We start from the raw sequence: 19,094 nt of genomic DNA on the forward strand, positions 1-19,094 counted from the left end.
AGTGGTAAGATAAAAAAGCAATTCTTCAATGAAAGCTTTCAAGTGCACAAAATACGGCTCTGTGCATGTGTGGTACAGGATTTCTGTCATTCTATAAGGTTAATTAATTAGTATATCTGGGTGGGACATCCAGTAGTTACCGCAGTAACCCACCCATGGGTCAGCCCCCTTGGAGCTTATTTGCCCTATTCTCTTGTTATGTCTCTTAAGTTCTGGTTGAAAATAAGATGTCCTTGTCAGGAATTCTCTTCTTGAGAATAAGGCTAAACAGATTTCCAAGTATGTGTTAGTAGGGTTAGCTTATTCTAAAATCTAAGAGAAAGGGTAAGAAAATGACCAGGAGCTATATAACCATGTATAAACAGTCTACAAAGCTACAAATATATTGAAAATGTATAAAAAGCAAAAATCTTTAGGCATCAAAGGTAGCCAACGTTCCCTTATGCACACACTCTTTTTCTGCAGCCTCTCCTTGAGGCTGGGGTGTGTGGAGCTGTAGTGTTGTGTTGGTGGGTCAGTGTGGGAGTGCTGCAGGTTTGAGATATGTTCAATAAGGACTAATATTTAGAATTATTTACTTCCCATAGTCTAGCAAGGCAATAGTGAGAATATCAAACTGTGACTTTTTCCCAGGCTCAGGAGTGAGCCAGTGGGACTCAGCAATAGCACAAGGGCGGGTCCTAACCCTCACCTGTAAAGTCCTTCCACAGGAGCAGACTCTCCTACTGCAAGGATAAAAGGTTATCCTCCCATAAAAAGGTTCTGAGACTTCTGTGAGAAAATACTGCATTTCATTCATCTTTTTCTCAAAAATGGCTAGACTGTTTTTGCAGAGACATTTCAAATGTTCATGAAAGCTGATAGCATTTAAAAAAAAGAAAAAGAAAAGAAAAAAAAAAAAGCAAAACCCACCTTGAAGCCTGGCAAAAGTAGAAACAGCTGAAACAATATCCAGCAGTGGGAAGAGTCAGCCCACCTTACACATACCTGCTGTACTTCTCTCCCATTTTTCAGTTCTCCAGCCATGTATTTCTTATATATTTGGGATATGCTAGGAGGTACAGTGCTGTGGAGTGACACAGCCTGGTAGCTGAGGTGTCTGCTCGTGCCACAGGATCAGGCCACCTCTAAAGTCCCGATTCAGCAAAGCCCTACCAAGGAAAGAGGGACCCACCCACGCTGTGGCATCAGCTGGGATCAACCCTCCACCTTCTGCAGGGCTAGCCAGCAACCCACAGCAGCCAGACCAGTCTTTTCCTCCTGGGACTTTGTGAGGAAATCAGCCAGCAGCTCCATCTTCTACTCATAGCTTGACTGTTTAACAGCCTTTAAAACAAGACTGTGAAACCTGCCTTGGGTTTAAAGCTGAGAGATAGAGCTTGCAGGCCACAGACTGCAATAGACACAGCTCCTCTGGATGGTTTTCAATTGCCAATAGCACAGCTTCACTAAATCGATCTTACTGGCACTAGCAGGAGGAGAACTACAAGTAACATGGGAATTCAGTCAGAGAGTTCAGAGGAAAAAGAAAAAAAAAAGATAGAAATTATTCTTTCTCATAGTAAAAGACAAATTCACCCAAAATCTGAGAAGATGAGCAGAGCAAGCATGGTACTAGCACATTCATTGATATGTGTGGGTCCAAGACAAGGTACTCACTTTAAAAAATGAACTTATGGAAATGGACCCCCTTGTACAACCTGTGTAATTCTTGGGCTGCCTCTTTTCTAAGTCACAAGAAGGCTTTTGATTCTGTTTTTAGAAATAAGTTCTAGATCTTGTTTCGTTTCCATCCCAGTGGTAGCTTTTTTACTTTACATCAACAGATTCCCTAGCTCCTCCAATCAAGCAGAAAGCTCGTTTTAAAATCAAAGATGCAAAATGCCATTTACGGCCTCGGAGCAAAGAAAAAACAAAAGATTCTGGGAAGCAGGCTGTTTCAGGTAGGTGGTTTCCTCCAGCATGTAAACAGCACTTTAATTTGTTTGTTTGTTTGCTTGTTCATTTGCATGCTTTGTTTTCACACTGCAGACAGGAAAAAAATCAATGTTTTTCATATTTGGTCTGAATTTAAGTTCAGGCCAAGGTTTCTACTCTGGTTGAACAGTGCCTTGGGTTTGGAATTTGGGTGCTGAAAATCTCACCAGTTGCTTTGAAAAATCTTTGTTCAGAAGTACATGAGTTGGGAATTAAGCTGATCCTTTTTCTGGCCTTGATAATGGCAGAAATACCCTGAGAGAAAAAACTATGACTAATACAAAGTTATGTGAAACAGTGTCGGTTTGGTTTGGTTTGGTTTTCCCAAATGAGGTTTTTAAAAGAAAACAAAAGCTATTTTTTTGTTTGGTTTATGCTGGATTAGTAACCTATTGTAGCACCAAAGACAACTCCCAAGAGGGAAGGTTATTATGAAAATCTGATGTTACACAGCCTTAGACCTTTTGTTATAAAAGGACAAGTAGTTATGATATTAGAAAACGTGTTTATAAGATTTAGGTGTAATTAACAAAAATGTGGTATTAAAAAAGTTATACTGCTGCTTAAAGCAACTTAGCGGCTTATACCAAAGATCTACTGGTGATGCATTCTCTGTTGTGAATTTGTCTTACCACCACTTTCACTAGTAAGTGAGACATCTTTCTTAAATGAGCCCTAAACAGAGAAGAGTAAAAAATTTTTTAAAAAGTGAATGGTTTAAAGATTTCATTTTTAAAATATAGACTCATATTTCATCTTTACCCTGCAATCTAGACATTTATATCTCTAGTACTGACTCAAGTCTTAGTCATCAAGATGCTTACCCTGTGAATAAGATGCGATTATTAGACTCATTTATAAAGTCAGAGAAGTTGAATTTTTTGGTCCGTACAATCACTATGGGAATGTGTTTCTTGGATGCATTTCCTTGTCCTTTGCTTGCTTAGCTTTGTATTTGTTATGTCATCTGAATCTGAGTCTAACAGTAAGATTACATCATACAACCACACCCTCGTTTTGAAATCCTTCTGGTGCCTTGAGTGCTACAAATTTCTCTCTCTTCCCTGACCTGGAAAGTCCATCACCAGTGGCAAACTACAATTCCTGCTCAGATAAAACCTTCCAATAGATTTTCATAACCTCACAATCAAAGCCTTTTAAAGCCTTTGCTATCTGATGATTGTCACTTCTGAAAGAGATGGAATACCCACTGATAGTTTTTAGAGGCCTATGCTTGGCTTTCTCATAGGTTTATAAAATTGACTCTCTTGCTTTGTTTAGCTATCAGATATAGTTTATAACATTTGCTGATTTTAAATAATTTCTGTAAAGAGCTTTCTAGTCCTTCTGCAGAAAAGGGCCAGGCAGTTTTAGGCATTGGAGGCATCACTGTGCAGCTGAGCATCACCAGACTGTGCTTTTGCCTTCTGCATTCACTAGCAAAAGGAGCAAACCCAGCAGTTCCCAGAGAAGGAGGTGTCTCACAGCACACAGGAAATGTTATGAAATCTGTCACTGCATTCATGATTACCAGTGAGATATCACTTGTTAGCCTGTCACTTGCTACTTTGCTACCTGATTTCTTTCCTGTGTTGCTTCTCTCATGCAAAGGAGGTCAGTTCCCCTGTACAGATAACTGCCAGGTGACCTTTGTCAATCTCAAGTGTGACTCCTCCAAGAAAAAACGCCGAGGCCGCAAGTCCCCATCAAAAGAAGTGTCCCATATCACTGCAGAGTTTGAAGTGGAGATGAAGTCTGAAGAAGTCTCAGGTTTGTGAAAGATTGGTCTGTGGAGAGAATTCAGAATTTAGTTCCTCAGTGTGTTGTTAAAATCTCTTTGATGCGATTTCATCAAGCTGCCAATGAACACCTTTTAGCACAAACCTTATTCAACAGCCTTTCCAAACTGAAAGTTTCAGAGATTTAATTGAAAAGAGCCATGGATGAAGTTAAGCCAAAGGAACAAAAATTGAACCTGCATCAAAATTATTTTAAGGCCTTGAGTTAAGTCATGTGCTTTTAATCCAGTCTGATTTCTTTAAACAGCAGAAGTGCTAATCGATGTACAGGGAACATAAAGATTACTTAGAAGTTCTGCAAAAATGATAATAAAAATATCCTCCAAAATGTTAGTTGCTGAATATTTAGTCTGTAAATCAGACAGTTTTATTACACAGATGAAAAATTCATGTTTTCTTACCAAACTTCAGAATAAAACTAATTGCCTCATGTTATAAACTAGATGGAATATTATGTTATAAATTCCAGCCAAAGAAAATGTGAACTGAATCCTATAAAGATGTCAGTCCTCAGAGGCAGATTTCTTAACCTTGAAGGGCACCTCATTAGCCAAGTGATTCAAACGGTAGTTTTGCCTGAAAGCACCTTTCTTTTTGTCACTGACATAAAAGTGTTTTGGTCAGGGAAGTGGCAGGAGTTCCTAATCAACTGAGAAAAGCGTGGGCAGAGGAAATTCAGGAACATTAATGGTGGCAGACGGAGCACACACCTGAAAGGAGAACACATTGGGATTGTTGCTTTCTGCAGTATTCAGCTGCATTTGGAGGCCATGGAACTGTTCCATGGACCTCAGGATACTGTCCTGTCCCTTTGAAAGGCCTGATCTTGAATACAGTGAGCTGCTGCTTCAATTGATACGGACAAGACAGTGAAAGAAACAGAGGTGTCATAGTGCAATGCAGGCTAAGCTTTTTGTTAAGCACCTCTTTTAAACATGAATCTCAATTGCTTCTAGTTTTGTTATCATTTCCCATCTAGACACCTGTAACATTGACTGTGTTCGGAAAAGGATGGAGCAGAAGCTGCAAACTGCAATCAAAACATTGAGGAAATCTATTAATAAACAGCAATTTTACATTCAGTTTTCTGGGACAGAATATGAAGTGGCTCAGAAGCCAGCTAAAGCTACTGAAGGGCATGAAGCGTGCAGTACAGGGCAAGTACTGCAGGATGGAAAATGTGGTAAGTCCAAACAGCTTGAATATTCAGTTATATCCCCCAAAACGAGCAGTCTAAAATTACCTTTTCCATGAGGAACCAGGGAGGAAATCTCTGAGATAATGATTTAGAATTAAACGATTGGCATATATGCATGGACTATGGTTCATGGTTCATAAGAGTCTGGAGGGAATTCATTAGATGGATGTAGAAAAACAAAAGTATGGATACATTCCCATGCTGTCAGGTGGTAGGTATCAAAACCAGCCACAAGACAATGTTGACAGTTAGTTCTCAGTTGCTCCCATCCTATCAAAATATATTTACAATTCTGTAAAACAATAATATGATGTTTGCCTAGTTGCTATATATTTACTTTTATATCACCAGTGTCACTCCCCTTCCACCAAATAATCCATGATCCATGGTTATGTTATATTTAATGCTCAGGAGGTCCAGTGGAAAAAAAAATATAGGAAATCTATTTTATGTAAAATACCTGATTTCTTTAAACCTTTTCCCATGTTATCTGGCTCTAGTGCTTTAGCTGGGGACAGGGTGCTAGTGCAAATTTATTAATGACAGTTCTCAGCACTGCAAGCTTTCTAATCACTTACAGACATCTTTTCAAAATCAGGATAGCTATTTTTCCAGCTTTTGAGATACCAAGTGATTTACAAGTCAAAAGAAGTCACATCTGATAGGTGCTTCCAGTGAGTGGGTTCAGAGGTAGTTGTCATCATATGAGAACAGTGATTTAGAAACTGTATTTGAAAGGCTGTTGCTATCAGTATTTAGAAACTCAGACATTTTAACCACCCCTATCCAGCAGAGAAAAATGTGTAATGCAGTTATGTGCCCTGTTGAAGCAATAAAAGCATATGTATTCATATCTGTATTTAAGATGCTGTACAGTTGGGGTATTTGAGTGGCAAGAGACAGAAATTATTACAGGAGACACATTGCCCATGGAAAAATCTCTAGAACTGATCTCAGGGGACAGACTATTTGGAGTCATCTGCCATAAAACCAACTCATAACTGCACCTGGTAAAAAGTAAAACTCACACTTCCCACACTTTATGCAGCACTGCTTTAATAAACTGCAAGATACTGTTTTAAGGCTGCACCCAGCTTTATTGACAACACACGTGTGATGAAGACCTGAGTGCATTACAAAGCCATTTAATAGTTTAAACAATAGTGACGCCTTGGGAAGGCTGACCTGAAACAGAGACTGGACAGAGTTAGAGAATAAAGTAGATATTTATTGAAAGGCCTTTAGGGTACACCTTGGGCAGGACAAGAGCCTGACCAGGGCTACACCCAAGGTGGACTTAGAATGGTCACTAAATGGACTACCCTTCAAGAGGTTCTATACTTTTATAAGTTTTGGTCAATTTGCATATTGGGGCCCAACTGTCCAACCACAGCCTCGGGTTGTGAGGTCTCATCCTTCTTGTTTCTCTCTTCAGTTCACCATTGTTTATGGTTTTGGGCCTGAAACTTGTACTCGTTGTCCTTGGTCTTCAGTAGGAAAAGCATTTGTTTTGTCTACCTACTCCGTGAAGAGAGCTTACCAGCGCTTAATATGAGGCTCAGAACTATACCACTAGGCAACACAGATTCTGAAAAACATGAAAGCTAAAACTTAAGGGATCATTTCCCCTCTTTAGAGGCTTGACAAGGCCTTTTCTTTGTTGAGTCTTTATTCTAAATATCTAATTACATACTAATAATAGGTATTCAATAACAAATAAGTATCTAACAATAGTAAGCAGGACCTCACCCTGATATAACTTGACCTAAACCACCATGGAGATGGGTCTGGATCAACATATGCAAAACATGTGTCATCGTAATCCTGGGGCTAAAGACATCCACCTTCTCTAAATATTCGATATTAGGGCAAATAATGTGATCAAAGTGAACATCCTGACATAGGCTCCCCTTTTGTCTCCTCAGTTACCTGCAGCACGGGCACCTTTTATAGCGGAGAGCACAATCAGTGCGTTCCGTGCTCGCCAGGAACGTACCAGGACACAGAAGGCCAACTCACCTGTGAGCCTTGCCCCAGTAACGATGGCCAGGGAGTAGCGGGCGCCCGGAACGTGTCAGAATGTGGAGGCAAGTTGAACTTGATTGTAAAAGCTTTCGGTGTGACGGTTCTGGCTTCTTTTTCTGCCAAGGTCGGGATTAATAGCACGAGAGATGAAGTTCGTGTTCGGACTTAGAGGTTTATCAACTCTTACCTATATTACAGTCTCACAAGCCGTGAGTTCTGCAGTACCTCTAGTTAACCAGGTGCAAAATGGAATACCTCTCTGTCTCTACAAGCTCTTTTCAAGGACAATCCATCCAATTGTGAAATGCCACCTAAATTATTTTTACTTTAAACCCAATAACTAACCACTTGAAGTCCGCAATGCAGACTTTACTAACCAGTTACAGAAAACCACCCAAACCCATGAAGAAGGAGGAAGAAGAAGGTGAAGAAGAAGGACTTAGACAATGCCCAAAAACCTCCATCTTGTCCCATATGTTACTATATGTTACTAAAATCTTTAAGTTGCCAGAATTCCAATATTTAGGTGTTGCCACACACACCCTGTGAGGAAAGGAGGCTGAAAGAGGAAAGAGCCTGCCACAGTTCTGTCTTGTAAAGGTAACAGAAGAAATCTCTGTGCACTTACAAGCAACGGATGCTTTGGCTCAGGCCATCCACTCACATTGCTGACAAGATGATGGGATCTGCTACAGCAATGTGAGTTATGGTATGGAAAGGAGCAAACAAAGCAAACCACTTTGTGCTTCACGTCAGGTATGGAAGTACCTTGGCTTGTAAGGACTCATCCATATATTGTGAGCCAAAGGGATGGATTACTTTGGACTGGTATTGTTGAGTCGAATAATGAACCTACTCATTTAGTGTTTTGCATGAGATGCAGCTTACCTGCTCTAATTAGCAGCAGTTATAAATCTGAAATAGTTATGCTGCAGGGATCTGTAACTCAGACTCAGAACTAATGACTGCAATTTTCAGCTCTGCCTGAATGCACCGTAACTTTTGGCAAGTAATGTAGCATCTCTGATTTAGCTTCATGATTTATAAACTAAATTATAATGATGCTAATACCTGTTGCTTCTACTGTTACTTGATCAGTCTAAGTTTTTAAGATACAACTGTTAATTATTTTCTTTACCTCATTTCATTACAGACTATCAAAATCTAGTTTATAGCAGATCCATTGACTTTGAAATAAATCTGTCCTATCTGCAACATAAGTTCTAACTTGAAAACTCATCCATGTAATTTACATTAATGCGTTCTTCAAGGATATCTAAAGAGAACACATGGCAAATGTTACTTGAGAAACTGCGACTTTTTCCCATCTACTGAATAAATAATAGCTGCAGTGTCTCCAGTCCAAACATATGATAGATTTTGCTGATTTGCTGTATGAAGGAACTATCAGACAAAAAATTTGAAACACCTGTGCATCTTTGCTATGCTGATTTGTATTTATCCATAACACAAGAAAAGCTTACCAAAATACACTCTAGATTTATAAAGACTGACAAAAGCAGTATAACAAAAAGAAGAAAAAGACTTTTGTTTCAAGGCTTACATTGGAATTATTGTTCTGTACAACAACAAAAACCCTTCTGATTAGTTTTGCAGGGTGGATTTATCTCACAATGTTTATTGTCAGATCAAAACAGTCTGTTTTTCTGCTCAGCTCTCCCCTTTTCCTGTGGAAGTGGCAAGAGAGAATATGCTTTGGACTTCATAAATTTCCCTGTCAAAGATTTTGTCAAAATTTGTGTCAGCACATGTGAAGAAACAGTGTATTTTTGATAACAAGACTTTGTTAGAAAGTTTGTATTGTCTGTACTCACTGCCAGTAATCAATAGTATTTTGACATCACATCTTCCAGAGCAGAAATGCCTGTGCAGTAACCAATAAACTTTTACTGAAACCTTCACTTCTAACCATGAGGAATGTACATTCCACAAGTATGTCAGAGATTTTAAATGCCTGCTGTGCAGGAATCACTTGTAGTTGCACATGACTTCCATGCTGCAGTGGGTTGCCCCTGTCTGGACACCAGGCACCCACCAAAGCTGATCTCTCACTGCCTTCCTCAGCTGAAGAGGAGAGAGACAGGATAACAAAGATTCACAACTTCAGGGCAGGGAGAGACCACTCACGAAATATCAAACAGACTCGAATTGGGAAAATTCAGTGAATTCATTACCAATCTAAATCAGAGCAAGATAAGGAGAAATAAAATATCTCCTAAAAACACCTCTTCTACACCTCTCCCCCCTTCCCAGCTCTACCTCCTCCCATCCAGGAGTACAGGGGGATGGGAATGGAGGTTCCCATTACGGTCAGTTCATCACACTGATGTTGTTCCTGCTGCTGCTTTAGCATAGGGTCCCTCCCACGGGAGACTTCATTAACTTCTCAAATGTGACTCCATCTTATGGGCAAGAGTTCTCCAATATGAGTCACTTTTCCACAGGGTCAGTCCTTCAGGGACAGCCTGCTCCAGCATGGGACCCCCACAAGGATCACAAATTCTACCAGGAAGCATGTTCCAGTCTGGGTTCCAATAACCAATTGGACCAGGCCAGGTAGATCAGTTTTGCTCCTAAACACAAGAGCAAAATTGTCCTCAAATTAGTAACATCATAATATTTCTCTGATGTCTGTGTCACAACAGCCCATTTGTACTGGCTGGTCATATTCCAGCCAGCTGGGATGGGAGCACAGGTAAATCCTGGAGATCCTGACCCCACAGGTGTCCACAGGGTTTGGCTTTTGTGGGGACAGAATTTGAACCTCACTTTCACTCAGGAGCTCTAGTTCATCCTAAGTACCAAAGTTCCTCACTCATGCCAAGCACCCAAGATACTGAATGCCCCAAACATTTCCTACCAAGTATCAGAGTTCTTATGAGACTGCAACAACACCTACAGCTCTCAAAACTTCCTTGTTTTCAAGCCAGTTGTTTCTGTTGGCTGCCCAGTTCTCTGGGAAGCTAAATTACAAAGTACTGGGTTTAGGCAACCTCAGGGAATACGTAGCATCTCACAGCATTGGTGTCCCAGTCTGGAGTGGTGTGAAGATTCATGCCATAATCTTGAAAAACCTGACATTCTGGTTCTCAGGTTCACAGAGTAAAGTACTCAAGCTAGCAAGAACCAAGCCAAACAAATGCTTATCAGAAACTGCCTGGAGAGCGAGTTTGGAAACTTTTGTCAGTAGATTCATTCACAAAACAATTTGCTTTACACAAATCGCTGTTTCCTGGCAGAGAAGCACGTGACAAGCACTGGTTGTCACAACTACGTGAAAAGCTGCTGGTGTTACCTATTCTCATAGATAAGGTGCTGGACTGGTACCATCCCATCTGTTAAACTCCATGGTCCACAGTCCAGATCTCTAAAATGGAGATACAAAAACTTGCTCCATAGGCATGGTGCAGTTACATTTCTTCCCATAAAGTGCTTTGAAATACTGAGATGAAAGACTTGGTGAAAGTACAAAGTATTCTACTGAAATCTTAATAGATCCTTTCTAGTTCTATTTACTGATGGTGGTTTTAAGAAGAAGACACAGGGACAATACAAAATTTGCAGGTAAGATTAGAATTTGATCTGCAGCTGTCTTGATGTCACATGTTTAAGTGAAAGAAAGCCTTGCTAGTGGGTTTTATACTTCATCCAGAAAAGTCAACACACTAATACAGATGATCATTTTCAATTTCTAGGGCAGTGTTCTCCTGGGCACTTCTCTGCAGATGGTTTTAAACCTTGTACAGTCTGTCCTCTTGGTACGTATCAGCCTGAACCAGGAAGGACCCTCTGCTTTCCCTGTGGCGGTGGGCTTGTGACCAAATACGAAGGTGCTGTTTCCTTTCAAGACTGTGAAACCAAAGGTGAATTCAAAATTCTTCCACATTTCATCTTCCTACTTCTTGGCCTTTGGTTTATTATCATCAGTGCCAAGGGGCTCTTGAAGGCTCCAAAGCAAACATTGTCGCTGCATGGGCATGTGATTAAATGAAATGGTCAAGAAATCTGTAATCTGGGAATGGTCTCCTGAGGCTGTGCAGACTGAACAGGATTTATGCTTTTCTTTGGAATTTACCGCAGGCAGGTATGGGGTCAGCACTGCTAGTGGTAAGGGAATCAGCCCCACTGTGTGGCAGTAAATAACACAAACTTGGATTAGACAATGCTTTAACTTTCATGTCCTATATATTTTTTATTTACTGTACCAAAAAAAACCTAAACACTACAAAAGTTATACAAAGTTAAGGATTGATTACTCATGGGCTAGGCAGAAACTGTAAGAGTGCAACGCATTCTGTATTCCATAATGTCAACTTCCAGTGCCAATGCTGAAGAAGGAATCTGCCCGAATGCATTTTTGTTTGGTTACTGGAATGACATGCTGAGTCTGGCAAACAGACACTAATGGAAACCTCTTTCCTGCTACTGTGAAAGTAATTTTTCTTGTTGAGGTGGATTTACATCCACTTCTGTTTATTACAAATATATCAAACACAGTGAAAGACACATATCACACATTTCTAGTTCATAAGGGTTTAGCTCTAGTCATGGGGTTTTAGTTGGAAGGTCCTTTTTACTGGGAAATACAGGGAGCTGGTGCCTTTTCTGCCTTTTATGGCCTAATAAGTATGTTGCAAACCAGGTATGTCCGGGGCAGAGTAAAGCTCTCTGCACTGGAGGTTGCTACGTTTTGAAAATAATACACCTCATACCTTGCAGTTCACTGTTCTCCTGGACACTACTACAACTCCACAACACACAGATGTATCCGGTGTCCTGTGGGCACATACCAGCCTGAGTTTGGTCAGAACTACTGCATCACCTGCCCTGGCAACACCAGTACAGATTTTGATGGCTCCACCAATGTCACGCATTGCAAAAGTAAGTCACATTTATATCAGTGACACAGAGCGTGTCTTCGGATCTGAACTGCAGCTCAAAGGTTCCGTCTGTCAGGCTGGACTTCAGTTTTGTTTTCAGATATTTCCTAGTTAGCAAATATCTACTGCCAGAGGGAATAGTAAAAGTTGGGAAAACAATGAGGAAAAAAAGTTGGGAAAGTACCACTTGAGGCATATGAGTATTTTAGCTCTAATACGATTTCAGAGAGTATCAGCTACAAGTTAAAACTACGGAGCCTTTCGTTTCCCAGATCCTGTAAGTTGTGCAACAGTGATGCATATTTCTCTGTGTCTCTGTAGAGCAAAATATCTTCTATCAGAGTAACTGCCATTCTAGAATAATTGCAAAATACTAGAAGATATGGTCATGCATGCTGCAACTGCCAGGTAATCGCTTATGATAGTGAGATCTTCTTGGAAGCTTTTATTTGATCCTTTGTGAATTACTGATCATTTTAGGCAAGCATTTTTTTTCATCTCTACCATGCTAATTTAAGAGACTGTTTCTATAATAATTAAGCAATATCATCCAACATGTGCAGATCTCCTGTAAGTTTTTCATCTGATTATGTGCCATGTGTCTTATAAGCCCTTCATAATTTCTAATGTCATTTGAGTAAATTTTATATTTGTATGGAATTTGAAGAAGTTTGATGATTTTCCTGTAAAATAAAACCATCCTTGTTACTCTGCTGTCTTAAATCCTCTCAGTTTTCAAGCCAGTTTCTGACCTTACATAGTATTTGGGGGTTGGATTAAGCAACATATTTAAACATATATCTAATTTTATTGGATGAGCAGGCCTGGGGAGATCAAGCTTAAGTAACTTGTGCCAAATTCAATAGGATTTGTGAAAACTCAGAAAGAAAAACTAATCCATCAATGAAGATCCTTAATTAACTGGTTTAATCTAAGATGAAGCAAGGCAGATCTGTTATCAAGTAAGGCTGACTGTTGGGACCCCCACTCTCACTCAGCTAAACCCAGTTAAAAACCAAGTAAGTTAGAGCAGAGTATCTTCTGCAGGTCAGCACAGTATCCATGGTAACCACTACTGGATCATGTTTATTTACCTGTGTTTCTCAAGCAAAGTTAAAGCAATGTGGATGAAGCATTGAATCAGTTGATGCACCAGAGATTAAGGTTTTGCAATCAGCTGGAGCAACATTGTGGATCAAATATTCCTTTAAAGATGGAGAATGTGCACATTTCTAAAGCCACGAGGAAGAGTTTAGACTTGCTTATGACAGATCTAGAAAAACACCTCAGATTAATTTATGAACTAACAGAAATGCTAATTGATGTTTCTCCCCAGACCAGCACTGTGGAGGAGAACTAGGGGACTACACTGGCTACATTGAATCACCCAACTATCCTGGAGACTACCCAGCTAATGTGGAATGCATTTGGAATATAAATCCACCCCCAAAGAGAAGAATACTCATCGTAGTACCTGAGATTTTTCTCCCAATTGAAGATGAATGTGGTGATGTTTTAGTAATGAGAAAAAGTGGTAAGTTGCCAGACATGGGTAATATTTCCTGCAAGCAGATGGAGTGAATAGTTCATATTGAAGGGATGACTGTCTTCAGTGTAGCCAATGTTTCTAAAAGGTTTCTTGAATGAAGTGACACAGCAAGTTAGAACACTACCAATAACAGTTAGCAGAGTGATATTAATTATTCAAGTTTATTGTCTGAATCACAAAGCAGTTAATGGGCTTCTGTCTGGCCCAGTTACCACATGGGATAAATCACTGCCCTTCTAGAAGTCAACAGTGATAAATTATATTTGGAGAACTGTCTCGTAGTCTGTACAAATTGTGCTCTCACTTATCTTTTGTAAATATATCTCTGCTGCTGTTATCCCTAAATCTAGGCAGTGTGTTGGTGCAACTGACACCCTCAAGAAAGCCAAAGTTATCCCACTTTTCTGTGGAATGGAGGGGGTGCATTGTGTCTTTGATTATGAAGTTAATTCAACAACTTCAGAAGTTAAGATCCCAGTGAAATGCACTCCTCTTTTGCATGTAGGATGTGGGCTTCCTTCTGGTGATTTGTCGCTAAATCAAGAAGCACCAGACCTGAAAGGCAATTGTTCATACGAAGCTTTTGTTCAAAACAGTGTGTTTAATCACAAAAATGGTGTCTTTTATTTGCTAAAACAATTTTCACAACCTTTTATCCTTGAGGGCCTGTATTGACATCTCTGTATATCAGAAGACACCTCATTGCTATAGATGGAAGGAAATTATACCTGTGCAGATGAGCTTTTTTGAAAGCAAAGCACTTACTTCATAGAAAAAAAACCACACCAGTTGTCCTTCTGACCCCAATCTGTGGTTCCAACAGTGACCAAAGCCAGACACATCAGGGTAAAGTTACACTTCAGGCATGATTTGCTCTTAGTGAAGCTGTGCTGGCTGTCACCAACCACCTCCCCACATCCAGGTTAACTGTTCTGTGGGCCACTGACTCTGCAGGGTGTGGCAGTCTTTTATCCAAAATTACCATACCAGCCATTACATTCTGGTTTTATTGTGGTTTTATTTATAAGTGGTTTATTGCTATCAGATGAACTCCCCAAACTGGCCACGTGAGGGGCTGGCTACCGTGTCTGCGTGGCACGCAGCTCACTTGTTCTTACCTATCTGGGACAAGCATATGGGTACTCTGGCATATAATGCTAGAGTTGTAAAATAAAATTAATATTGAGAGTAGTTTTGTAAAGATCAAAAATTACACCTCGCCATCTGCTTAAGCTTCTTGCTGAGGGCCTCCCATTACCTTTGTGGAAAAAACTACTTCTGTTTATAGGCAAATAAGGACAACATCCATTCTATCACAAAAAGTTTCTGCTCTCAGGAATATGTCAGCTGAGAAAGGTCTTGTCAATTTGACATCTCTGACCCCTATATGAGGAAGGGTACAAAAATTACTTTATAAAGAACATTGTCTAACTTTATTTCTAGCTTCTCCTACTTCAATTACTACATATGAAACGTGTCAGACATATGAGAGACCTATTGCATTTACCTCAAGATCCAGGAAACTCTGGATTCAGTTCAAGTCAAATGAAGGAAACAGTGGCAAAGGATTCCAGGTCCCCTATGTGACTTACGATGGTGAGAATGGAATTGGTTTTCCTCTTTGTGTTATATCTGAATTACAGAAAAATTTCCTTTAGAATCTCTCTTACACTTCTTGCAGGGACAGAAGAATGAGGAAAAACTTTATGGGCCCCATTTAATTTTAGTTGCAAAGATTTTGAAATAGCATATATGTATAACATATATAACGTTTGAAAAGTTATTTTGTATCTCTGTTTCTTCATCGCTAGAGTGGAGACAATACAGCATAATTATCTGGAGGGAGTAGTTTTTTTGAGGATATTAGTATTTATAGGGATAATTCAAAACCACTGCTATAAAGAAATGGAGAATTTTAAGATGATTAAATTAGAATATAGCAGACACTGAGAGAGACACTGAGTAATTAACTGGATACGAATTTCTCAGCTCTGTCTTCAAGAGGAGGCCTAGCTCATGTCTGACTATTGCCCTCCCAAAGGATGTCACAGTCACTCAACTGATCTTTATTTTTCAGAGGATTACCAACAACTAATAGAAGACATTGTTCGAGATGGCCGATTATATGCATCAGAAAACCATCAAGAAATTCTAAAGGTAAGAAATTCCTGCTTTCCTTGAGGCCAACCAAGAATTCCTTTTCCTAAGTATTTTCCTAAAATAGTTCTCAATACCTTGATAGAGTCATTAAATTATAATTTGGGTGACCACAAATTCAGTTCTCTGTCTTCTGAGGTTTATGCTGGTATTTGAAGCAGCCCAAAACCAAGTGACTGAGCTGGACTCATCATGTGCTTATGTCCTTTGTAGAAGCAGGAACTAAATTAAATATATGCTAATATGATTAGTAAGATTGTATGTTTGAAAAGCAGCCAAGAATGAAGGACGTATTGTTTGGAGAGCCTTCTTCAGTCTGGCATTTAAATGTTTAAATGACTCGTTAAATTTGCTGTGCATTAAATAACGTATCACTAAATCACTGTCTTGCCTCAATCAGAAATGGTTTTACAAAGATACAAGCAACACTTGCAACAACTAACTAATTAAACGGAAAAAAAAGCTGGTCAGAGGGCAAGACTGAGCCATGTAAATGTAGGGCTTGGAAGGACAGGAGAAAGAGCTGGCTCCCTTGGCATCCCTGCCCAGAGCTGTTCTCTCCCTCCAGCTTTTGGGTTGCTCAGGTCACAGGTGCAAGGCACAGTGCCATGCACAGTGCCAGGCACAGGCTCAGCTGAAGCACTGAATCAAGGCTTTCCCAAGGTAGAGGAGAAGGTCCTTAGAAAGCTCAGCATCACCGAGGACCAGCCTTGTCTCCCATCCATGGGGGGAAGGCCTGGACAGCAGCATGGAGCAGGTGGGAAGGACAGTCAGAGGCAGCTTGCAGTTCTAATGCTCGACATCTGCAGTTTGTGGTTAATTCAGTTCTGCCCTGCCAGGGCAGCACCTGCCAGTAGCACTACAAAAAGCATCCAGCACAGCAGGCAGACTCATCCCTCTAAAACTCCACAGAAACATGGAGCAGTTTCCCTACACTGCTTTACCCAGACTCAAGTTTGGCAAAACAGACCTGATTGTTCAATTTTGAAACCTATGTAGACACCAAATCCAAAACCTTGCTTTTATCTAACATATCTATGTTGTCTCCCCTAGGACAAGAAACTGATTAAAGCTCTCTTTGATGTACTGGCACACCCTCAAAACTATTTCAAGTACACAGCGCAAGAGTCAAAAGAAATGTTTCCAAGATCATTTATAAAGCTACTGCGATCGAAAGTTTCCAGGTTTCTACGACCATACAAATAGTCTAGTGGTATTCAATTTTTGGTTACTTTGCATTCCTGTCAAATATTGTCTTTCCTCCATAGTAGAAACATTTGCTAATTTGAAAGCTTTTTTTTTTTTGCAGTCTTTGTTCTCAATTGCTATTGAAGAACACCTATAATGTTTTATAATTGTGTAAAGTCAATGTTCTGAATGGGACTCTTACTACAAAAAAAAAAAAAAATTATGCATCCCTGAGTACATCTAGTTGTAGATCCAAGTTTATGTCTGCACTAGTGTATCCTCAATTTCCATCTGAAATCTCACTATGTAAAAATATTCTTTCTAGCTTTTTATTTTTCATCAACAACAACTTTTGTCAAAGAAAGGAGGAATCTATTCAGATATGATTAAACTACCTGCAGAGAAGTTCTGTTATAGAAAGAAGTATGTAGTATAAATAATACTTGGATTTTGAATTGCACTTGAAGTTTATATTTGAATCTTTAGAAGAAAACAAAACAATCTAAATTTTGTTATTTCTCATTTGTGGCTTGGTGGAACCTCTGTCCAAGTAGATCAAAAAGGAAAAAAAAAAAAAAAAGAAGAAAAAAATGTATAATTTTGGTTTATGAATTACACGAGATTGAGTCCCATGCCCTAATGTCCTAATGTTTCTATCTGTCCTCTTCTAAACTTCTTCAGAGGTTTGCCACTGTCAATTACTTAATTGAAACAGATTTAGCTCTGGATTTCCATGCATTGCATCAGTTGGTCCCTTTAAAGACATTTACAATAGGATATGTGAGAAATGAACAACAACACTAGTAGTCTTGGTTTTCTTTCCATTAAGAGAGCATCTAATTAAGTACAATATATAAATATATAAATATATACCTCTATTTGTGGGTACATTAGTAATGTTATCTCTAGTTACTGTAAATATTATTCATGCTTAAATCTTTACTCCCACACACCCTATTTACTCTCATATCTATATGTAACTTTGTGTAGACAATTAAATGACTTCTCCAAGTGCTTGTCACTTCTGTTAACACCCAACTGAAGCCTTTTGAGGTTTTATAATACTGAATAATGGTCTACTCTGGGACAATCTCTTTCAATATGTATTATTCCAGGAAAAATAGCATCAGTGAAGATGCAACTGCTGCCCAGTAAAGGGTCAGCTGTTGCCTCTTCCTTGGGAATCCCCACTTGCAGACCAACAGAGTCACCCTCAGGACAACACACGTGGGAGGAGTTCAGCAAGGAGGAGCTGTTGCTGGACCTGCTGTCTCTAAAACATTAGGAACCCAACTGTGTCCAAGCCCCAGCTTGGCAGGAGCTCAGGGGTGAACATGGTTTTGCAGAAGAGTTGGAGGGCAGGTTCTGTGTTTGCAGAGACCTGGCTCTCCCTTTTATGCCAAATTTGTAGCCACAGTGCCCATTAAGCACAAGGACTGCAGGAGAGCTTTAGCCTTGTGCTCAGGCCCTGCTCACAGAGCAACAGTGGGTTTACCATGATGATAAATCCAGGGTTTCCTGCTGTTTCCTAGCACAGAAGCTAAATCAAATGAGAGAGGAAACTTTTTTTAAATTAGTATTTCAACCTCTTTCCTTTTCAGTCCCTTCCTCTTGTGTATTATTTTCCCTTTTGATTCTACAAGTTTATTAAATGGAGAAATGAATTCTCCTCGCAGCATCCATTCAGAAAAAGACTAACACACAGTTTTGCTTGGCTGCTTTTTTTTTTTCTGCCTGTCTACCCTGTAGTTTAACATGACCTTGGATGTTCTCAAAGACATATATTAGGGGTGGTTATGATTATCTTCTGACACTTTTTTTTGTCCTTGTGCAAGTACTGCTTAAATTTACACAGTTGGTTTCTGTTGACTACAAGTGGTTGAATATTCCACTTCTGTGAAAACACACCTTAGGTATTCTGTTGAGTTTTTCTACTTAACGATCTTGTAATTTTGCTTGCCTTCTTTCCTTTTCTGTTGAAGAATATAATTTTTTTCTTTCTATGCCTGAACAACCTGATGATATAGTCTAACAATTCCTTTTTTTCCACTCGTGGACCTCAAATCTTTGGTGTGCTTTCTTTTTAATATATACATTAACCCTCATTAAAAAATGTCACTTGTACATAGAAGTCCTTTGTTGAAGGCTGCTAACCTAACTTTTTCTTGAGGATGTTAAAAACTACTTTTATTGATTATTCACCAAGGGTCACTAGAAAGAATATTTTCATTTTTTTTTTCTTTAACAGTAGTCATTTGTACAAAAAAAAAAATTTTAAAAGCAAAAATCTTTTCAGGTAC

The 19,094-nt window shown here is 39.4% G+C and overlaps 1 protein-coding gene across 1 annotated transcript in view; it reads left to right on the plus strand.

Annotated features, from left to right (window-relative positions):
- SCUBE1 (signal peptide, CUB domain and EGF like domain containing 1) overlaps nucleotides 1-18,995 on the plus strand; it is a 188,239-nt gene extending 169,244 nt beyond the window's left edge. Inside the window, exons 14-23 of the mRNA XM_066183682.1 lie at nucleotides 1,827-1,943; nucleotides 3,589-3,747; nucleotides 4,756-4,959; nucleotides 6,900-7,061; nucleotides 10,716-10,883; nucleotides 11,740-11,901; nucleotides 13,237-13,434; nucleotides 14,893-15,045; nucleotides 15,527-15,606; nucleotides 16,660-18,995. Of these exons, the coding sequence (XP_066039779.1) occupies nucleotides 1,827-1,943; nucleotides 3,589-3,747; nucleotides 4,756-4,959; nucleotides 6,900-7,061; nucleotides 10,716-10,883; nucleotides 11,740-11,901; nucleotides 13,237-13,434; nucleotides 14,893-15,045; nucleotides 15,527-15,606; nucleotides 16,660-16,812 (1,556 nt within the window). The 3' untranslated portion in view covers nucleotides 16,813-18,995. The remainder of the gene's footprint in view (nucleotides 1-1,826; nucleotides 1,944-3,588; nucleotides 3,748-4,755; nucleotides 4,960-6,899; nucleotides 7,062-10,715; nucleotides 10,884-11,739; nucleotides 11,902-13,236; nucleotides 13,435-14,892; nucleotides 15,046-15,526; nucleotides 15,607-16,659) is intronic.
- The last annotated feature ends 99 nt before the right edge of the window (nucleotides 18,996-19,094 follow it).

This window comes from Chamaea fasciata, unplaced genomic scaffold, assembly GCF_029207755.1.
Source record: "Chamaea fasciata isolate MVZ Bird 193981 ecotype frontalis unplaced genomic scaffold, bChaFas1.0.hap1 SCAF_5, whole genome shotgun sequence".
NCBI lineage: Eukaryota > Metazoa > Chordata > Aves > Passeriformes > Sylviidae > Chamaea > Chamaea fasciata.